At 60.4% G+C, this 21,484-nt stretch overlaps 2 protein-coding genes across 3 annotated transcripts in view; one reads left to right on the forward strand and one right to left on the reverse strand.

The window, feature by feature from the left end:
- SLC16A3 (solute carrier family 16 (monocarboxylate transporter), member 3) overlaps nt 1–789 on the forward strand; it is a 3,593-nt gene extending 2,804 nt beyond the window's left edge. The window contains exon 5 of the mRNA XM_015559896.1: nt 104–789. Coding sequence (XP_015415382.1) covers nt 104–372 — 269 coding nt within the window. The 3' untranslated portion in view covers nt 373–789. The remainder of the gene's footprint in view (nt 1–103) is intronic.
- Nucleotides 790–1,901: 1,112 nt separating this feature from the next.
- On the reverse strand, nt 1,902–20,285 carry CSNK1D (casein kinase 1 delta). Of its 2 annotated transcripts, XM_006753030.2 has the most exons (9): nt 20,152–20,285; nt 11,479–11,627; nt 10,864–11,092; nt 10,347–10,517; nt 9,661–9,809; nt 7,842–8,013; nt 7,151–7,290; nt 4,626–4,689; nt 1,902–3,621 (listed from the first exon to the last, which is right to left on the reverse strand). In XM_006753030.2, the coding sequence occupies exons 1-8, from the start codon at nt 20,165–20,167 to the stop codon at nt 4,657–4,659; spliced, it is 1,059 nt and encodes a 352-aa protein (XP_006753093.1). In that variant the 5' UTR covers nt 20,168–20,285; the 3' UTR covers nt 1,902–3,621; nt 4,626–4,656. The 2 variants fall into 2 exon arrangements, with proteins under 2 accessions (XP_006753093.1, XP_006753092.1); XM_006753029.2 differs by lacking the exon at nt 4,626–4,689.
- Nucleotides 20,286–21,484: the final 1,199 nt, after the last annotated feature.

Below are 21,484 nucleotides of genomic sequence, written 5' to 3' on the forward strand. Positions count from 1 at the left end.
CAGGCGACCCCCCCCCAGCCTCCAGCGCACAGCGAGCAGGTGTTGGAAAGGGACGGGACGCCGGGGTGGGGGCCAGGCCATGCTGACACTGTCCCCTCCGCAGGCCGCCTCCTGGACGCCACACACGTCTACCAGTACGTGTTCATCCTGGCTGGGGCTGAGGTGCTGGCCGCCTCCCTGGTGCTGCTGCTCGGAAACTTCTTCTGCATCAGGAGGCCTGCGGGGGCCACCAAGGAGGGCGAGAGCCCCAAGCCCCCTGCAGACGACAGGGACAACAGGGGCGGGGTGGACTCAAGGGAGGTGGAGCACTTCCTGAAGGCGGAGCCTGAGAAGAAAGGGGAGGTGGCTCACACCCCGGAAACCAGCGTCTGAGCTCAGAGCAGGGGGCGCAGGGAACCGGACGGAGGCTGTCAAGGTTCATATTTATTTCACAAACAGGACTATCTCAGGTTGGGGGCCCCCAGCAGGGGATCGTCACCTGACCAGTTTCTCGGGGGAGGTGGCGGGTGGGAACCGTGTCATTCCAAAGCAGATCTGTGGTGAAGCCAAGCCCCAGGTTACAAGCTGTCAGCACCCGCACCCGGCCTGCTGACCCCAGGAGAGCCCGGTGCCCACAGCTGGGCTCAAGGACCGAGAAGCCCACCCTTCGGAGACTTTAATCAGAGGGTGGGGCCAGGCCCGCCCTCCCTGACTGCACCCACCATGCCCTTAGCCACCCTGAGTATCTGGGGACAGCTCCCTTCTGCTCCCCTGGAAGTCTGGAATAAACCTGCGTGTAGGAGGAGCGGAGTTTGGCTTGAGGTGTGGGCGTGGTCTACCGCTCCCCCCAAATCTCACTTTCTCAACAAACAACAAAATGAGCCTGGGCCCCAAGGGCTGCTGGTCGAGGGCCCTGCGCCGGCACCTGGGAGGCCCTAGGTGTGACCACTGGATCCTGCCTGTTGTGTACTCACCCCTCAGGTGGCTGCCTGGCCCTATACAGTCAGCACCCGGGGTCCTATCTGCTCCCCATCCAGCCCTGCGAGCCTTGCCCAGGTCCCTCACACCCACCTGCCCTCATGGCCAGTGCGCCTGCGTGGCTGGGAACCCGATCGGAGGCCGCTGGGGCCGCCTCAGTAGGTGGTGCGTCGAGGGCGCTGGGGCCGGCAGCGGGTGCCCTGGCGGGCCGAGTGCAGCCGGAGAGACGCCACGTCTCTGCTCCTCTGCAACGAAAAGCAAGCGAGGGCTCACCTCTGGGCGCGGTCACCAGGACAGGACGCCGCCCGGGAGCTCGGCGCCGCAGCCAGGCACCCCCCGCAGCCCGCAGCCCCGGGCCCTGCCGGGCAGCACCCTTTCTGCTTCCCCTCAGCTGGCACTCCCAGGTCCAGGCGCAGCCCTACCTCTATGACCCCTCGTGTAAGGTGGGCCAGTTGGGCCCTGGGCAAAGCTTGTCAGGTCTGGAAGGGCCAGCCCCACGGCCTGTGGTTTAGCAGCCGCCCGCCCTCTGGGCTGTGCACCCCACTCCCTTCTCCCGCGGGGGCTCGGCCTGCCTACTGCCACAGGATTTCCCCGTGGCTCACTGATCAGGACTGAGCGCCCCCATGGACTTCCACCTCCCTCTCGTCCTGAGCTGCCTCACCCCTGCTGGCCAGGAGCAGAAGTAGCCATACCCACCCCTGGAGTCATGCCCTGGGGACACTAAGAAGGACCCTGAGGTGCTCGGCACATCTGGAAGGCACGGCTGGGCCGGGTCCATGTGCCCTGCCAGCCGTGTTCCCGAGAACGGGCCGGTGCCAAGTGCAGCAGCCCCGTCCCAGCCCATCCGCCTGCTCCCCAGGCTCACGGGGGCCCAGGCTCAGAAAGTGACCTACACACGGAAAACTCACGCTGACGAAATAAAGACCACATGCTGGGGACGGGAAGAAAGGTAGACGTCATATATTTATTATTTACATGGTGTGGTAAGTACACAAATACAGTGGTCACACAAATGCACAGGTCAGACACCACCCACACGGGCTGCAGACACTGGCTCGTGTGGGGGCGATGGATGCGACACTGTCCGCGGCCAGTGGGAGGGCTTGGGTGGGGTGCCGCGGCTCACACTTCCGGAGGGAAGCCCCCTGCCCTGACTCGCCCTCCCCGGTTACGTCCCCCCCCAGCGCCAGCAGGGCGGCCAGCTGTGCGTCGGTGTGCCCACCCACGCCGGGCATCCCAGGACCGGCGCCCTGTGCTGTGGGACTTGAGGCAGGAGGGACCTGGACCTGTACACCTTTAAAGGCTAATAGCGTCCTACGAGCTCCCCCGTTTCCCACACCTCTGCAGGGGGGACAGGGAGTGCAAGTACCTACGAATGTTTGCGTTGGACCCCATTCCGAGACGGGGCTCCTGTCTACTCTGCCACCGCCTGGGGCCTTGAAAAGGGGCCACGGGGAGCCCGGCCCCCCGAGTGTCTTTCTGGTGAGAATGAGGCTGGCCCTGCCTGCTTCCGTCCTCTGGGCTCAGAAAGCAGGACACACCCTCCTGGGCCTCAGTCACGGATCACTTGCTTCTGGGCACTTGAGAGGGGCTCCCTTGGCCGGCCTCTTTCTGGGCAAACCTGCACCCCAGGTGGACAGATGTGGAGCACACAGATGTTAGCACACGTTGAGGGCCACTCTGCACTGCTAATATGTACAGTCTGTCTAGAAAATGCCCCCAAATCCGAAGGCATTGAGGCAACAACCACCAGCAAAGTAACCGCACACAACCCAGGAGGGCCCGGCCCAGCCTCCGCCTCCGAGTCTTGGGCACTGGGTCCCAGGCACCTGGCGTCCGCTGCCACCTGGGAAGGTGGGATCGGTGCTCGGCTCGGCCAGAAGCACCGTGACGCCCTTGCTCTCTAATGGCTCTGACGACTCGGGTCCTGGCGGCTCAGTTACGGTGGGAGGGAGTGATGGCCAAAACCAGGAGAGGTCACAGACACAGCACACAACACACGCACAGACATGTTACACACGTGTACACGTGACAATTTCGGGAGAACACCCCCTACTGTGGACTACGCCAAACAGAAGCAGGAAACATCGCTGGCAGCAGGGTGCCCGCGCCCACCTTGGTCTACAGAGCTCCACGCCGGTGTCTGAGGCGGGACACTTTGAGGTCAGCTTTTTTAAGACCGCAGAAACAGACAAGAACAATAAAAAGATTTCTTTACACAGATTTAAGCCAGTAATTTTTAGCAAAATGATACAAAACTGTCAGAACCAAGTAGAAGATGGTGGTTACAGCAGACTCATCAGGGGTCGCGGGCGCCACCGCGGCAGGGAGGACCGAAAGGCTCTGCATCGGGAGTCTGTTGTCTCAAGTGTCTCGCACTCACGCGGCCGTCTTCCCAGCCCCGGGACCATATCCACGTGGGCCTCAGTGGAGCCCGGCGGTGGCAGCACTTGGAGTCTGTCCGGTTTAGTCTGTTTGGTTCCCCCACGGGCGTCGCTGGGTGGGTGGCCTGGAGAGCGCCCGGTGTCCTAGCCCGGGGAGCGTCACTAGTAAAGCCATGTAACAGAGGAGATCAGCCATGCATTGTCTGCCCTTCACAGCAAAAAGGAGTTCTCATCGGTGCACGACAGACTGAAGACCACTGGAAGCCACCCGACCGGGAATCTGTCGGAGCCAAAGCACAGGACAAGGTCAGCGTGCGGCCGGAGGCGGGGCCGGGCGGTCAGTGAGGTGCCCGGGAGGAAGGGGACAGACGCCGCCTCGCCCACTCCGGACGCCCGTGCCCCCGGCGGCTCCAGGAGCTCCCTCTGCGGCCAGGACGTGCTCAGCAGAACAGCGACAGGAGACGGAAGAGGAAGAGGCATGCAGGCGCCGAGAAGCTCGTCAACGACAGGACAGAGTCCAAGCGGGAGAGACACTGGCTCCCAGCCATCCCCCCAGTAGCCTGGGGGCCAGGCCCCATGGGCACTGGGGTCCCCCTCCAGGGGGAGGTACGAGCAGTTCCCATCGAGATGGTTCCTAGAGCACCGCAATGTTAAAGCCCCAGCAGGTCCACGTGGCCCGGCCGCCAGCCCCCATCCAGGGAAGGAGCCGCCCAGCGTGGCCCAGACGGAGCCCAGCCCGGGCGCCCAGCCATGCACGTCGCAGGGAGCAGCGCTGGGCGACGGGTTAGTACACACAGCAGCAGAGACCAGGTTCGAAAAGGAAAATAAAACGAGGAAGACAGAAACGCACGTGGAAGGAAGCCAGGACTGCGGAGACCACAGGAGTCTCGCACAGCAAGAGCACAAGAGGCCCCGCCAAGCGCGGCCCCTCAGCTGAGCACGGCTGACTCGGTCCGACAACCGACCCTGGACCCAGCGGCTGGAGTGTCCCAGGGCCACTGGAGCCAGCACATCCACCTACAGAGCCCGGGTCCGGCTCCCCACACAGCGGCAGGTCCTGGGCTCACCCATTCAGGAGCCCCTGCAGCCTGCTCGCTCCTCACCCCCGCGACTGGCTCTGACCACAGTTCTGGAATCCATGAGGGAAAGCACTGGGCAGAGGGACCTCACTCTGCAGCACCTGGCATGCAAGACCAAGCCCACCTGTGTGCTCCCCGTGGGCGAGGGGCCAGCCCGCCCGCCCTGGTGCCTGCTGTTGGAGAGACCGGCCATGAGCACACTCACCCAGTGCTGCCTTCCACCGGGAGACGTGCAGCTACTTGCCGTGGTGTTCGAAAGGAATGCTATTCTGAGGGGGGGGAAAAGACAGCTGTTGGTCAGGGAGCCAGCGGGCCCTCAGGGGGCGCCTTTCTGAGAAGCGTGGCCTCGCCTCCACCAGCACGAACCGCCCAGGAGCTCAGCCTCACCTGCCCCCCAACAAGAGCAGACAGTGGCTCCTCCAGGATGACCTGCACTAAGGCCGACAGGGGCTGGGGGCAGCGAGAATGACACACAGCTGCCGGCCTGTCACTGCTCGGAGCGGCCTGGGCCTCCCTACCACACACGTCCGCACACACCTCCTCGCTGACACGGCGAGCAGGGACCTCCCTGGGTGGCGGGATGTGGACTAACACTGCCGCACAGCACAGGGCCCGGAACCAGCGCTGCCCACCAGCACTGCTGGCTCCAGAGAACGCCAAGCACAAGCTCCTCCACCAGACGCCCTGCCCTGCAGGCTCCGTGAGCCACTTGCATTCCAGGGACAGGGGTGCAGGGCCGGCCCCAGGGGCTGGTCTAGCACGACTGCCCGTGAGAAGGAAGTGGGTGCGAGGACTGGCCACTGCAGAGTGTGAGTGCAGGCTGGCCAGGGGTCAGGACGAGGGACACGGGTCGACGCCCACACCCAGCTGGAGAGGGGCAGCAGGTCTTGACCGGCGAGCTGACGACGGCACACCAGATGTGTCTCCTCCTGGAGGGCACAGAGATGCTGCCATGGAGGAGGCAGGCGGACACACGCATGGCTGCTTCTCCTTCACCCCCCTTTCTTTGGGGAACAAGTGTGGTTGGAGGCTATAACATCATGGAAGCCGGGACTCCACTCCCTCCATAACTTCCAAACCACCAGGGGAGATATGTGCAGCCCCGCCCTGAGTCTCATGCTGGCCCTCAGGGACCTTTCAGAGCTTCCTAAAGGAGCCGCCCACGGTGACCAGGAACAGGAGACAGACACGCCTGGGACGGGGCGTGTCCTCCACATGAAGATCCTGAGAAAACCTCTAGGGTGACCAGTGACAAAAGCGGAGGTGCTGCTATTGGAGGGGAAACACACCCCAACCAAATCTCTCAGAGACCCTCCCTACACACAGGCCCACCTTCTATTCCCCCAGATGGAGACAGAACAGGAGCGCAGAGGATCCGAGTTACAAGCTCGCTGCGGCTGCTAAGCCTTCCCAGGATGGCCGCGGAGCTGTGCTCGGGCGCGCTGCAGGCCAGCGGTGAGGCTGGCCTGATGGAGAAAAGCTGCACTCCCACCTGTAAATGCCTGGCACCTGGGGACCTCTGACTCTTCCATTTCCTCAAACCCATCAGACACTTTCTTTTCTTAAGGTCAGCCTGTTCCTTCCTCGGTCTTTGCTGGCTGGGTCCCCAACATGCAGACGTTGAGTCCACACAGAGTCCCTGGCATCCCCAGGCCCTGGCGTCCCTGCCAGAGCTGCCTGGGGCCACAGCGCGACTGCACACGCAGGTGGGGTGGACGGCTCCTAGGACCTGCTCCCGGCTGCTGACTCATGGATTCCAGAGCCCCTGGGAAGGAGCCCCCGAAGCCCTGCTGCATCCTGAGGAGAGGGAAGAGGGCTGGGACCATCACCCCGGCCAGACCCCTCAAGCCCCACATTCAAACCACCTGCATCTTCAGTCTCTGGAGAACTAGGCCCAGAGCCCACCATGTCCAGCAGGGTCACTAGTTGGAGGTCAGTTCTGCCTCCGTCGGGCACACCTGGTCCTCTGCCAGAGACCAGCAGGCCCCACAGCTCTCCAGCCACCATGCCCACGCCACCCCATTCACCAACAAGCCACACCCCAAATCCACCAGACCTGGCAGCGGGGCCCGGGAGCGGACCTATACACCGAGGTGGCATCACAGTAAACCAGAGGGCCACCTGCACCTGACTTCCCCCCAGGACATCCCACAGAACGGTCGCGGGAGCAGGGGCAGGTTCCTGACGCCTGACCATCCTTGTCATGGAAGGGGACCCTGGCAGTACTTGAGGGAAAAAGCTGTTGTGTTGAGAGAGCTGCTTGCAAGACAGAACCGCAGCAACGGCCGCCCGCGTGGGCAGAGGGAGACGCGGAGGACAAGCGCACAGGGCCGCCAAGACAGGGACCCTCACCCATGCACGTCACCAGGTGCTGGGCCCCAACAGACCTCTGCCCACCACCCCACGTGACTGCCAGCAGCACCCATGGGGGTGCCTACAAGACACCCAGAGCCCGTGTGCGCAGTGCAGCGAGTGGGCGCAGGGAACACTGAGCCTGCTGCCAGCTTGGGCTGGGGCAGCAGAAGAGGCCCCGCGGGGCGGAGACGCGCCGGCACCCACACAGCTGGTCTCGGGGCTCTCCACCCCAGGGGTGAATAGCAGCCAGGGGCCAGGGCACCTCATCAGCTCAACCCTTCAAAGCCCTCACCCACCCCACCCGGAGCCCATAGACCAGTGCAAACAAAGAGAAGCCTGGGCCAGTGTCCCACCCTGGCAAGCTGGCGCGCATACCTGTGAGGTGGACATGCGGGAGGTATCTTGTCGGCCCGTAAGATCCGACGAGGAGATGTTGACGGGGGCGCCACGGTGCAGCCGCATACTCACTTTCCGCTCTCTTTCCATGCCGGACACGGGCCGAGGAGAGGTGTTAGCTGGAGGAGTGAGGCGGGGAGTGAGGCCTCCTAGCGCTCCATCCAAGGCTCTGTCTTCAGCATACAACCCAGAGCAGACCCAGGCCGCCTCCCCCACCTGCCTCCCCTTGGCTATCAGGGCAGCACAGGCAGGTCCCCCGCCAACACTCGCCTCTCGCCTCCCAGCAGCTTGCCCAGGGCCTGGGGGCAGGGCCCTCGAGGGGGACGCCAGCGCGGGTCTCCCATGGGAAGGCTGCCCAGGGCTCTGCTGGGATGCTGTCAGGGATGGGGAAGGAGTGGGGATGGAGAGGCTGGTGGGGGATGTGTGTACTAAGAATGAGAAACTGTGAGACGGACACTCATAAAGGCACCGCCCAGGCTGCTCCCTGGCCTGTCCACCCTTGGGAGTTGGAAGAGGGACACACAGGGCACCCCCAGGAGGCACAGCTGCCAGCCCAGTTCCTACTCAGAGCTGGCTCCCCTCGAGGTCACACCCAAACAGAACCCACTGCCTGCTGGGAAGCAGAGTGGGGTGGTCACGGGGCTCGAGCTGGGGCCCCAGGAGCACTCACCAGTGTGTGAGGTAGGGGTGAGGGGGGTGGGAGCAGCCACTTCTTGTGCTCCCCGCAGCCGGCCCGAGGCTGTGGAAGGGAGCCCCCGTGTGGCTGGGTTTCGGGAGTGTCTCAACCGCTCCTCCCGGTCCCGGCGTTCCCGCTCGGCATCGTCGGCGGCCCGGCTGGCACCCTAGGCAGGCAAGAGGTGGCCAGAGCTGAACAGGCTGCAAGACAACCCACGGCCTTGGCTGTCCCTGCCACTTGAGAGACACCGGGGGCATTTGGAACAAGTCGGAGCCAGCGAGATGTCTCTCCCTCCAGGGCAACGCTCAGCTCATCCCAGTCCCGAGTGGGGGGCGAGCAGCCAGGCCTCCCCCGACTTCCCAGGGCAGCAGAGAAACCCCACGATGGCTACAGGACTTCCTCCAACCCAACGCCGGCAGCGGGGGCCCTCTGCTGTCAGCATTCACAGGGACAGGAAAGCATCCGAGGGCATGAAGTCGGGAGTCTGAGAAGCAGGCATGAGCGGCAGTCCGCTTGGCCCAGACCTCAAGCCCAGGGCAAAGGTGACGCTGGCGCTCATGTCACGCGGAGGTAGAGGCCAGGCCTGTCCTGGGAGGGCCACGTGGAGACTCAGGCACAGGCAGCCACTTCCACTCCCAGGGAGGACCAAGCCACTGCACAGCCCAGCATGTCCCCTGGTACAGCGAGGCTGCCGCACACTGAAGCTCACACACGATTCCCAGCCCGACTGGGCAAGAGTCTGCAAACTTTGGCCGTCGGGCCAAATCCAGACCCGTCTGTTTCTGCACACGTTTCACCCACACGCCGCCCACAGGCTTTTCAGCTACCACTGAGCTGGGCGGCCGCAGCACCGCTGACTGCAGAGCCGCAACAACGTCCTAGGGAGCCTTTTATAGAAAAGGTCGGCCGAGCCCTGATGAGAACGGGGGCTCCGAGGGGCTCTGACCGGAGCCCACTCTGATGTCAGACTCCAGGCCCCTGCTCCCACCCCTGGCTCCCCGTGGACGAACAGGCCAGGTCTGTGTCAGGCAGGCTCTGTGGCGGACTCTCCCCGCACGGAGCCTGCGCCCGGGGCAGGGAAAGGCTTCCTGTTTTGGACCCGGAGGAGGCTCTGCTCCTCAGACTGTGTCACCCTGGAAAGGTCCCAATTCCTATTTTAAGCTCACAACGAAAGAGAAGGAGTTTTAATGAAAGAGGAAGGGGAAGTTCTAAAACAACGGGGATTCTGGCCGTGATGCCCGCAGATTACCTAACAACTCACAGACCCAACTTGGATGGGAACAAATTAATGTTCAAACTCCGCCCCCACGCCCTGCAGCGTCCCCGCAGGCAATTAAGGAGCAGACACAAGTCTAGCGGATTGCAGGCCACGCTCAGACCCAGCACCCAGCACCTTCCCAGGCCACACACCGGTGCAGAGGCCTCAGTCTCAGACGCTCCTCCTGCGTAAGGAACACGCGGGCACCACACCGCAGCCCCCAGAGTCAAAACCACACACCCGAGAACTGATGGCAACAAGAATACAATGAGCACTCAACGAGAGAGGACACGGTGTTGGAGAGGTCTGGCTCTGGACACCCCCGCGCCTGCCTGTCTGCCTGTGCCTCCCCTCAACGGGCACTTTGCTTCTGGGGACCTCTCCGCTTCAGGAACCTCTCCCGGCAGGAAGGCCAGCTCCAGTGCAGCAAACATGCTCCTAACCCGAACCTCAGGCAGCTCGCCTCACGCATGTGAGCCAGACAGCCGCAGCCTTTGGCCGATGGGCTGTACCCCGTCCGCATGGGAAGGTCAGCAAGCTGGCGATGCCACTTACAAACTTGAGCATGTTCCAGTCGAACACGTAGTCATAGGAGAAGCCCTGGCGATGGAACAGGTTCCTGAAGAGCTGTCTCAGGTACGAGTAGTCAGGCTTGTCATCAAAACGCAACGAACGGCAGAAATTCAGGTACGTGGCAAACTCGGCTGTAAAACAAGACACTCAGAGCTAACCAGCAACACCCCGACTGGGAACCGCACGGCAACAGGTCACGTCACTGTTTACCACCCACCCTCCTCACTTAGGGGCAAAACAGGGAACCTGAAACACCAGCCACATTGTGCAGAATGGAGGCGCTGGGAAAGTTTAAGAAAATGCAGCATTGCCCGGGCCGGTGTGGGTCAGTTGGTTGGGCGGCATCCCATGCAACAAGAGGTTGCCATTCGATTCCTGGTCAGGGCACATGCCCGGTTGCGGGCTCGATCCCTGGGAGGGGGCGTGTAGCAGACAGCGATCAGTTTCTCTCTCCCCAAAAAACAATAAAAAAACCTTTAGAGGAGAATGCAGCAGCACGAGCAGTGTGGCTTCTCTGGGCACCTCTCCCAGAGGCAGTCCCGCACAGCAAAGGAAAACGCCCTGAGCTGCAGCTCCAGATGTTCCGGAGAACCCGCCACCCGCCAGACGAGGGGCTGGCCTGGGTCACCCTCCCGCCGCCCTGCACGCGCAGGCCTGAGGCCACTCACAGGGGTAGCCTTTGCACAGCACTTCGATGGGCGTGGACATCTTCTTCTCACTGATGCGCTCGTATTTCTGCCTCTTGGTGGCAGCCTTCAGCCCCTGCCAGGGCAGGGAGCCCAGGTTGAAGTACATGAGCACATAGCCCAGCGACTCCAGGTCGTCCCTTCGAGATTGTTCTGGAAAGAGGAGGAAATGAGTAAAGCCTGGCCCAAGCCAGCAGCAGCAAGCACACACACTATGGAAAATGAACTCTAAAAAACCGCAAAAAAATACACTTGGATTCTTTGCTGAAGAATCTGCCCGGATGTGCAATTAGAGAACGGTGGCTCCCAGATGAGCCACACCCGTGTCACAGCTGCCAGCGAGCCGCGTCTACCTGCCCACCCCCCACACCTCAGAGTCCCAGCACGACGGTCCCGGCAGCCCGCCTGCCTCCCCACGTGCCGACTCCCAGTTCCCGAGGCCGGCCGTCCCGAGCGGAGCCCGACAGGCCAGGCAGCCGGGGCCAGCGGCCAGGCTCACCGATTCCCAGGTGCGTGTTGATGGAAGCGTAGCGCGCTGTCCCGGTGAGGTTCTTGTTCTCGCGGTAGGGGATGTGCTGGTGGGTCCTGGCGTCCCGGTACTTCTTGGCCAGGCCGAAGTCGATGATGTACACCAGGTTGCCCTTCTTGCCCAGCCCCATGAGGAAGTTATCTGGCTTCACGTCGCGGTGGATGAAGTTCTTTGAGTGAATGTATTCGATCCGGCTGATCTGCAGGAGAGCCGCGGGTCAGCCTGACAGCGCGTGGAGGCGGCTCCTGCCGGCAGCCAGGGCCCGGCTGGAGCTGCGGGTTGGCACTCGGCTGGGGCAGTGCTCCATCACCCAATGGACACAACCCACCACCCTCACCACAGCCACACCCACACCCCGGGTTGGGGTTCCCTGTGGGGGGCTCTCCCGGGGGACGGACAGCAGCAGCCGTCCCTCTGTGCTCCATCTGCCGGGAGGCAGGCCCCACACTGGGTGCGCTGTGCCGTGCCCACGGTGGCTCTCCAAGCCCAGCCCACCAGGTCACTACCCTGTGGCGACGGTGAATGAACACCTCCTTCCTCCCTGTGCAGGACAGGCGGGGGGTGGGGGGGGTAGGCAGCGCTTACCATCTGGTCTGCCAGCAGCAGGACGGTCTTGAGACTGAACTTCCTCGAGCAGAAGTTGAAGAGGTCTTCCAGGCTGGGCCCCAGCAGCTCCATCACCATGACGTTGTAGTCCCCCTCCGCCCCGCACCACCGGATGGTGGGGATGCCCACTGGAAGAGACACAGGTTTCAGGGCGGCCAGGGGTGGGGTCAGAAAACCCTGACACACCTGCGCTCACATGTGACTCCCTGACCAGGGTCAGGTGGGCAGTAGTCACGGGACGCAAGGCGAGAACATGATGCCCACTTTGTGGGTGAAGGGTGGGCAAATGCAGGACAGAGAAGGAGGGGCAGTGAAGAGAGGGGTGTGGGCGGAAGCAGCGCCCAGGGACCCGGAGGTCAACATCCTCTGTGAGGGTGGTGCATGCACCCATCGCGGGAGAGATCCACAGAACGTTCACATCCCATGTGCAGAGGACACTGCCACGTGCAGGGTGGGAACACACGGGTGAGTTCCCAGCAGCCCGACCCTGTGGCCTGAGGCATGTGACACGTAGGAACGACTGGCAGGGCCAACGGAGCTGCAGCTGGGACAACTGCAAGGCACCGCCATTTCTGTGACCAGAGCGCCCAGGAGAGGAGAGAGAAGGGACGCGGACAGGTTTCACACGGGAAGAAATAGCCGGGTGACGGCATTTAACCCGCAGGCCCCAGGAAAGCATCATGAAGACCATCACACGGCCGTCCCGACACGCCAAGGGCTCACAAAAGTGACAGAGCGTCCGGGAGCAGCAGGGAAGAAAAAAAGCCTGCCTCGCGCTGGGGAGACCTGGCATCCCAGAGGCACAGGCTGCAGAAGCCTCCAGCAGAGACAGACAGAGACGTGCGCAGCCACAACGAGGCGCAGGGGCAGCCACCTGCAGGCCTGCTCTGCTCCTGTGCACGAGCCAACGGCAGGCGAGGCCACAGCAACGTAGAACAGGGAGTCCCTCAGGGCCTGCGGCTGCGCAGAAGGCGTGCATGGCCCCAAACCCACAGCCTGACGGACACGCGTGAGAACCAAGTCCCCCCAGCAGCTCCCAGCACCAGAGACGATGCTGTTGGAGGACCTGCCACCCCGGAGGGCACTTCCCCGCATTAAAGACAGAGCGGGCGCCCTCTCTGCACAGACATACACTGGGCGCCCGACAGGCAGGACAGGCAGGAGGACGAAAGGGCACAGAACACACATAGCGTCACACGCGGCAGACGGTGGGGAAGACCGTCATTTCGCAGTGACAACGGCATCCGTTCACCAAGAGAACCACCTAAGCCTCTGCAGGTAACAGCACCGCGACACAGGGAGCAAAGCGACAGGAAGGCAAGCCCGTCCGACCGAGCTCAGTCCCGGCTCACAGCAGGACCCTCGTGCGCCCAACGCCAGACAGCAGCGCCCCCTCAGAAACAGAACGGAGAGCTCGGCAACGTCCCCAAGTTATCTGGAAGCTCGTCAGGCACTTCAGAGCTGGTGCCTGCCTGTCCCTCGGGCTGTGCGGGCGCCTCAACACAGGGACAGCGGCAGCCCTCACCCTGAAGCCACACACTGGGTGTCTCCTCAGGTCTTCCCGCTGCTGTCCCTTCGCTGGAGCTCAGGGAGTCTCGTCCTCTGCAGCCTCCATGAAACCATGGATGGCCACTGGTTTGCTGGCGGGTAGGCTGACGTCGCAGACACTGCAGTCCTCGCTCACAGCCAGCACCGAGCGTCCAGCCGGGAGGGGCCACGAGGCCAGAATGTCAGAGGCAGACAAGACTTGCTGCTGGCGAGCAGAACCAACACGCTTGGCACACGGGCACCACAGTAAACGGCCCCGGATCCAGGGGGAAACCAGAAGGGGTGGGAAAGCGTGTGGGACTAAGTGAAATGGGGACCCAACACAGCAGGACTCAGGAGACGCTGCGACAGTCATATTTGGGGGAATTTGCAGCAAGTGGACACCTGTGCTAGAAAGAGATCAATGATCTGTTTCTATCTGAAAACCTAAGAAACCCAAAGTTAGCAGAAATAAAAGGTCACAGGAAAAACCAATGAAATAGGAAACTTACTGAAACCAAAAGCTGGTTCTCTGAGAAGATTTTTGATAAACCTCTAGTCAGACTGCTAGGGAAGAGGAGATACAAGCTACCACCATCAAGACGATGGGCTAACGAGACTGCGAACGTTCACAGGCTGATCGGAAACATGGGAACTGCTTCGTGCCAGTAACTCCAACTCAGACAAAATGGACAATTCGAAGAGCACAACCACCCAAGCCGGCTGCTGACCACGAGAAAAGGAAACCAACGCCCACAGGGCCTGCGAGAAGTCCCAGCAGCGGTGGGCGTGCCCGATACCCGGGACACACAGCACAGACGCGTCCAGCACAAGCCTGCTCCCTTCCAGACACTAGGAAATGCAAACCAACCCGACGGCAGCAGAGGAGTGGTGACTTGGCAACAGAGGGAGGGAGTGATGGAGACATAAACTCTCCCAGTCACGGAGATGGTTCCATGAGGGTACCAACACGGCAAAACGTCTCACACTGCACTTAAGATACACCCCAGTGAAGCCGACTTAAAAAATAAACGTCTCCGGCCTCACTCTGGAGGTGGCTCCTGGTGAGGAGGCACAGGCCCATTGCCGTCATGCTCACGAGGCCTCTCCCACCGGAATGACATCTGCACAGGGCCCATGGCTGGTCTTGCGGGTCAGTTTCAGGCCCCTTCCCGTCTCCGTGTGGGGGCAGCACCACTGTGGCCAAAATGGGTCCCAGAAGCTGTGCCCTCAGTGCTCGGCAGGTTGCAGGACAACCACTTTGGATGTGCCTGCTTGCTGGCCGGACCCCTTGTCAGCTGCTGCCCGCCGGCTCTTCGCCAGCCATGCTCCGTTACCGTCCTCCGGGCACAGTGACTCCTGCTGGGACCATCAACAAAGCGGCAATTCCCACTCGATTGCTCCCTCTGCATTTTTCTGTGGAGCTTCCTGTGTGAGCGCACACTCTGGGGTCATGAATGCTCCTCCCTTCTCCCGAGGGCTGGAGTCACCAGTTCTGAGGTTCCAGTTATCCCAAGTTTGGCCAACAGATGCCCCTCCAAGCTTGCTCCTGTGTCCTCTGGACACGTGCCCACTGGCCTGAGAGCCTTCCCTGAGCCACACACAGCCTGCTCGACTGCCTCACCTCCTCCTGCCCAGCCCTTGTGAGACCAGGCTCCTGTGAGAAATGACACCAGAAGCCATTATCTGGATGCCAGGCGTGCTCACTCCTTCGGGCCGTCACTCCTTCCAGCCTAGGTTTTGATCTTCTCGGGGCACATGCCTTCCTCAGGAGTGTTCAGTCAGTCTCGGACCTTGGCTATCGCCTGAGTTCTCGAGTCAGCTTGTCATGTTGAACAGACGTGCTGCTGGGCCTGGACGGAACCCTGCCGGCCAAGGCACCTGGGAGGAGCGCCATCTGAGTCTTCACACCAGGAACACTTGTCTTCAGCATCCTCCAGCCAAGCCTTGTATTTCTGCACGCAGGTCTTACGTGGCTCAAGACGTATTCCTAGTCACCTATGGTTTGTATTTGGCTAAACTATTAAGAATTAAACTTCAGCTCGGCCAGTGTGGCCCAGTGGTTGAGTGTCAACTCTTGCACCAAGAGGTTGCCAGTTCAATTTCTGGTCAGGCCTGGGTTGTGAGGTCAATTCCCAGTAGGGAGTGTGCAGGAGGCTCACTAATGTTTCTCTCTCTCTCCCTCTAAAAAATCAATCACATTAAGAAAAGTAATTACACTTCAGTTTCTGGACTTCTCAGGGGCCAACAGCCATCTGACCAGGACTCTGGGGCTCAGCAGACTGGGGGCTCCGTGTCCACCCAGCAGTTTGCAGGTGGCCGTGCCAAGGTGCTGGGAGCCGCAGCTGCTGCACGGGACTGGCATCTGTAAGTGGGTCACCATGCACACAGGATTAGGCTTCCTGTCTGTGCCATGACCACGCCTGACCCCGGTGCACTGAGCCTGAAGGAGCGCGAGGCAATGGAGGTGGGCGTCCAGAACTCCAAGGGCCTGGAATCTCTCCAGCGACTGGCCCTGGTCGGTGTTCTGTCCCAGGGTAGAAGATGGAAGGAGACAGAGACAAGCACCACAGCTATGGAGGTCTAGACCAGGGGTCCTCAAACTGTTTAAACAGGGGGCCAGTTCACTGTCCCTCAGACCGTTGGAGGGCTGGACTATAGTTTAAAAAAAACTATGAACAAATTCCTATGCACACTGCACATATCTTATTTTGAAGTAAAAAAACAAAACGGGAACCAATACAGTATTTGTATTTGCATGTGGCCCGCGGGCCATGGTTTGAGGGCCCCTGGGTAGACCGTTGTGCCAAGGAACCAAGCTGGCCCTCCAGCCTCAGAGGTGGCCCTCCTAACAGAGCACCAGCCACAGCTCACAGGGAAAGCCAAGCCAGCCCTCCTCTGGGGAGGAAGTGCCACAGCCCTGCCCAACAAGGCGGCCCAACGGCCAGGTTTCAAGGAGCATGGAGAGTGGAAAGGGTGGATACTGCATCGAGCAGGGTCCACAGCATCCTCCTCTTCCCTCTGTGCAGGTGCCCGCGGGCGTCAGACACCCCAGAACCTCAGCTGGAAGCAGCCTGAACAGGGAAGCTGCTTTCCTTTGAAAGAGGAGAGGACCTTGCCTGTGCGGAGTGAAGCAATGAGTGTGAGCAGGGTGATGGCCCAACCCCCAGCCCTGTCTTCTCTGGGAGGGAGGGTCTCCCAGCAGGGTTTTCCACCCTTGGCTTCCTCGCTCTGGGGTCAAGTGCTGAGCTGCCCCGGCCAGTGGGTCAGGATGAGACAAAAGGGGGTGGCTGGGGACCAGCTGCAGATCTGCTGCTCCTACACTCCCGTGCGCCCCACTCCAGCCAACACCACTCTAGGCTGCTCGCTGGGACAACTGCGCTGTGGTCCATGCTCCCAGGCCAGCGGCCCGTTGTGTGCGGACACATCTTGTGCGACTAGCTTTCTTCCTGAAGTACATGTTCTGCACTGCTTGTTCTCCGGCCCATGAGCAATGTGAAGGCTGAGTCGGCAGCCACTCAGGCCTGCACAACAAGAACATGGTGTCCTGTCACCATGGAGACCACCTATCGGAGTGCACAGCCTACCCAACCAGCTCGCTTTGCCAATCAGAGCTGCTTCTCGGGCAGTGCCCTCTTGAAAGCCCGACATCTTCACTGTATCACAGGAGACAGTTTTGCCGGGACCCCAGGATGCCACCTCCTCCTGGGAGAAAGGCAATGGGTGTGACAGGAAGAGGCTAGACGAAGGTGCTGACAGGCGAGGAAGGATTCCTGTTCAGACCCGCTTCCCCCACCAGATCCTGCCTGTGGGGGCCAGGCCTCCCACGTCACAGGGCTCACGTGTCTGTAAAACCCTGAGTTGGTCCGATGTTCTAAGACCTCTGCATCCATCCCAAAGGCTGCTGGCTACAGGAAGCAGGGCCCGGTCCTTAACCTTCCCGGTGTGGCCCGAGGTGCCCGAAGGCAGAGGGTGCCGTGGCGGAAGGAGAACAGGGTGCAGCCTGCGTGCGGGCTCCCGGCGGGAAGGACGAGTGCAGCAGCACACCGGGCGACGGGAGTCTGATCCTGCTCTGCCGCCCACCAGGTCGAGGCGCCAGGACTTGGTGACTGGCCACCAGGTGGGCCTGGCTGGTGTGAAGACAATGTGTTGCTTTTCTCGTGTCCTGGGCTTCACTGTTTACACGTTCCTCCTCTACTGGGAAGACTCGCCAGAGCATCTTTGCCAGGAGGGTCACGCCACGCAAAGAATCTGAAACACAGGCTTGCTTGCAGCAGGGTCCTGAGCCCTCCTTTCTTCTTTTTCTCCTCTTCCCCTATTTTTTTTTAAAATATATTTTATTGATTTCTTACAGAGGAAGGGAGAGAGATAGTTAGAAACATCGATCAGCTGCCTCCAGCACATCTCCCATTGGGGATGTGCCTGCAACCCAGGCACACGCCCTCAACCGGAATTGAACCCGGGACCTTTCAGTCCGCAGGCCGACGCTCTGTCCACTGAGCCAAACCGGTTTTCGGCCTCTTCCCCTATTTTATTTTTAAATATTTTTATCAATTTAGAAAGAGAGGAAGAAAGAGGAAGGCAGAAACATCGCTGTTAAGAGTGAAATATCGACTGGATGATCGAGCCTGCAAACTGGGCATGTGCCCTGACAGGGACGCGAACCAGCAATCTCTGGTGCCCAGGATGCCGCCCAACCAGCTGAGCCGCACTGGCCAGAGCACTCTTCCCTGTCTCCTATTTGGACCAGGTCTGTCCTAAAAATGGACTCATACCCCACCCCCCCAGCCTCTATTCCTCCCACCCCCAAGAAAAAGACCACACTTCTACACATTTAATTTCTGGGAGTCTCCATAATGCTTCAATGATTTGTGTCACATTCTGAAAAAGCTGGAAATAGCCCATCCACTGCTCCCAGCCTCCTGAGGTCAGACCATCCTTCCTCGATGGGACTCATGCAGGCACACCTGCCTATAGATGGATCAGAGCTGCTTTAACCTCTAGTCCAAGGGCAGGGGGAGGGGGCTGCCAGTAGACAGTGGGGTCGAGAGAGGAAGGAAGGGAAGATGAAGGTGCAAGAAATTTTGTCCAAGTCGACACAAGGCTGCTCCCTAGGAGACGGACGAACGCAGCTCTGGACTCGCTGCTAGGAACCAGAGCTTCGGGTGAATCTTGAATCTGTGAGGAGGAGAGGGAAGCACGGGCTTATCTGTCCTTTTCCAGACCCTGTGGTTGGGGACCTGCAGAGTGAGCTGCGGTGCGTTTTGCTGGACTGGTGCTCACTCCTCACCTGCTGTCCCCGTGGACCACACGCTGGCCCTTTCCCCGGGTCAGCAATCAGCGACCTGCAGTGCCCCCGGGGACGCAGGCAGAGGCTGGTGAACAGCAGAGCCCCTGCTCTCTGGGCAAAGCGATGCCCACGTCCTCTCTGCCGGGCGCAGGTGGTCTCGGTCTCGGCCAGTGAGGTCACACAACACTCCCAGGAGGCGCTCGCTTTTCTGGATACAATCATTCTCTAAAACACAGGCCTGCCCTGTGGCTGGTGTGGCTCAGTGACTAGAGTGTCACCCTGCGGACTGAAGGGTCCCAGGTTCGATTCTGGTCAAAGGGCACTTGCCTCAGTGGCAGGCTCGATCCCCGGCCCCGGTCAGGATATGTGCAGGAAGCAACCAAACAATGTCTCTCTCATATCGATGTTTCTCTCTGTCTCTCCCCGTCTCTTCCACTCTCTCTAAAAATCAATGGAAAAATATCCTCAGGCGAGGATTAACAAAAAAATAAAGTAAATAAAAAAATGAAGTAAAACACAAGTCTTCCACCTGGATAGCAGCCACTGAGGGTGCGTCTGAAAACGGGGGAACCCGGACCTGTGTGGAGAAGGGCAGAGTCTGGGTGCACTGGCAGATCCCGGAGAAGGGCCAGGGGAGACTGGGAGCAGTGGCACCGGCTCCTAGAGCAGGGTACTGGCGGGAAGCAGTGCTGGCCCCAGGCACTGAGCTCCGTCTAGAGACGTGTCTGATCCTTCCGGCCGGGCGAGGGGTGCTCCTGCCTGTGCAGATGACAGGGGTGCCCTAGCTTGGGAGTTCAGAGGTGCTGCTCCTTAACAGTCAACAAGGCTTTTAAGTTGGGAGGTTCTATTCCACCCCCAGCACCAGGCTCCTTCCCCCCATGAAGGCCAGCCACATCCTGAGTCACCTCGTTCTACTTGTCACCACCTTAAAAGTTGTGCCTGAGAAACTTCCTTCTGCTGCGGCCGCTGGCGGGCAAGCACCCTGGCCGGGTCCTCTGCGGGCCTCTCCCCGGGACGACAGGGGCAGAAAGTTTTCACCCGGGTGCCAGGTGAAGACCTCTCTGCTCCCATAAAGGCAGGGGGACACGTGGACACCCTGTGCAGGGCCAAGCAGGACCGTGTGCTGCTCTGCTCGTCTCTGTTGCTAGAGACACCTGTGCTGCACCGAGTGCTGGTTTCCAGCAGCAGCAGCAGAGACCCCGCTGCTGTGAGGAAAGCGGTCACAGCCCTGCAGGGAGCCCGGGGAGTGCCCCCCAAGCAGAGCCCCGGGGCTTCCGAGGAGAAGCAGTGCAGCATCCTTCCCAAGGCCCCGTGCCCAGGTCCCTTGGGGAGCAGCAGACATCCTCTCCAGGCTGCAGCGCCTCCACAACGGAGACTCCCTTAGACACCCACCTCCTGCTCCATCCGCGGAATTATTTTCAAGTCCAGAAAATTCTCAAAGTTAGACTCTGAGGTCAGGGTGGGTGCCCTTTGCATCAGGACCCTTAGGCCCCAGGGGAGGTTGGGGGACAGAATTGGGACAGTTAATTCAGCTCAAAGGGGTTGCAGTCGTTTCACTCAGGAAAGTCTGAAGTCACCCCTCACCCCCCGCCCAAGCTGGTGAACAAACCACGGGACCCAGCTGGCGCAGAATGACCTGAGCTCAGACACTGTCCAGTGCAGACCGGGAAGCAGTGCTGGAGCCCGAAGTCCAGTGAGGAGGCCTCTGCAGCCCGCCTGACAGCTGGGTCCAAGTGTGGGCATTTTCCTCCCTTTCCCCACACAAGCCAGAGATGTTGGTTCGGGATGCTGCCCCCGAACAACCCTAGTTGTCTCTTAGCAGGTCAAGGCCATACCTCCTCCCTGCATCATTTTGTAGATTTTGCTCTCGATGTGGAGCTGAGGGTGTTTGGTTTTGACACATTCAAGCTTGATGGCAACTTCTTCTCCCGCCACAATGTCCGTACCTTGCAAAGGAAGAAAAGCCAGTGTTAATTACCAGGCGCCCAACACCTAACCCCATGTCACACCGCCAAGAACAGGAGCGCTGTCCACATCTCCCAAGGACCACAGGATGGTCACACTTCACTTCCTGTCGTGAGAGGTCAGTGGTGCACAAACCCCGTGGAAAAGGGCCCCTTTCCCCTTTGAAAACAGGGAGGATTGAACATGTATAGGAAAGTCTAGTTGGTTTCCCACCCCCACCTCCGCGGGGGCCCACTCAGGTCATGTCACCGGAGACCGAGAAAGCCGACGGGTGCCCTTCACAGCCTCCCATCTCCCCTGCTCTGAACCTTCCTATCGCCCTGTTGGGCAGCCCCAGGGTGACTCCATGTGTTCCTGCGACACCTTCCGTGTGGCCCCTCGGCCCCGCACTGCTGGGACAGGCCTGTGTGTACGTGTTCACCGTTCTCTAGAGCAGTGGTTCTCAACCTTGGCTGCACGTGAGAATCACCTGGGAATCTTTTTAAAATCCTGATTTCTGGGCCTCATCCTCTGGAAATTCTGTTTCTTTGTTAATAATGTTGTAGCCCCACCCCATCACAAAGAAACAGAATTTCCGGAGGATGAGGCCCAGAAATCAGGATTTTAAAAAGATTCCCAGGTGGTTCTCACGTGCAGCCGAGGCTGGGAACCACTGCTCTAGAGGGAAGGCTCGTCTCATCAAACACATGACCCCCGCCCACCCAGCCAAGGACCCAGCCCCCAGCCCTCCCAACAGACAGGCACTCCTCAAAGGGACGCAGATCCCCAGGTGGCAGCGCTCCTCCCTGACCCATCACAGCCAGGCCAAGGGACAGAAGCGGGGGAGGGGAGGCTTCAGTAAGCCTTGTGCTACGAGGCAACAGGACAACACTTGTGTTTCTTACTGACACTAGACCAGGAGGATGAACTCGTTTCCAAAGCCCTGACTAGACCTATGCAACATGGACCTGTCATACACCTTTGTTAGTTTTGTACTGAAACTGGCAATACAACGTATGCTAATACCTCCAATTATTAGCCCGTGAGTTTCGAGGTAAAATTAAGAGCTTTGATTTGCAAATATTTTATCTTTATTTTCCTTCAATAATGACTTGCAAACGCAACAACCATCCCTCCGGCTTCACACGCGAATGCTCCAGAGCCCCCAGCTGGCCCCAGGGCCTGCAGGCCCTTCCTTGAGGTGCTGTAACTGGCGAGCAGAGG

Source organism: Myotis davidii, unplaced genomic scaffold, assembly GCF_000327345.1.
Source record: "Myotis davidii unplaced genomic scaffold, ASM32734v1 scaffold211, whole genome shotgun sequence".
Lineage (NCBI taxonomy): Eukaryota > Metazoa > Chordata > Mammalia > Chiroptera > Vespertilionidae > Myotis > Myotis davidii.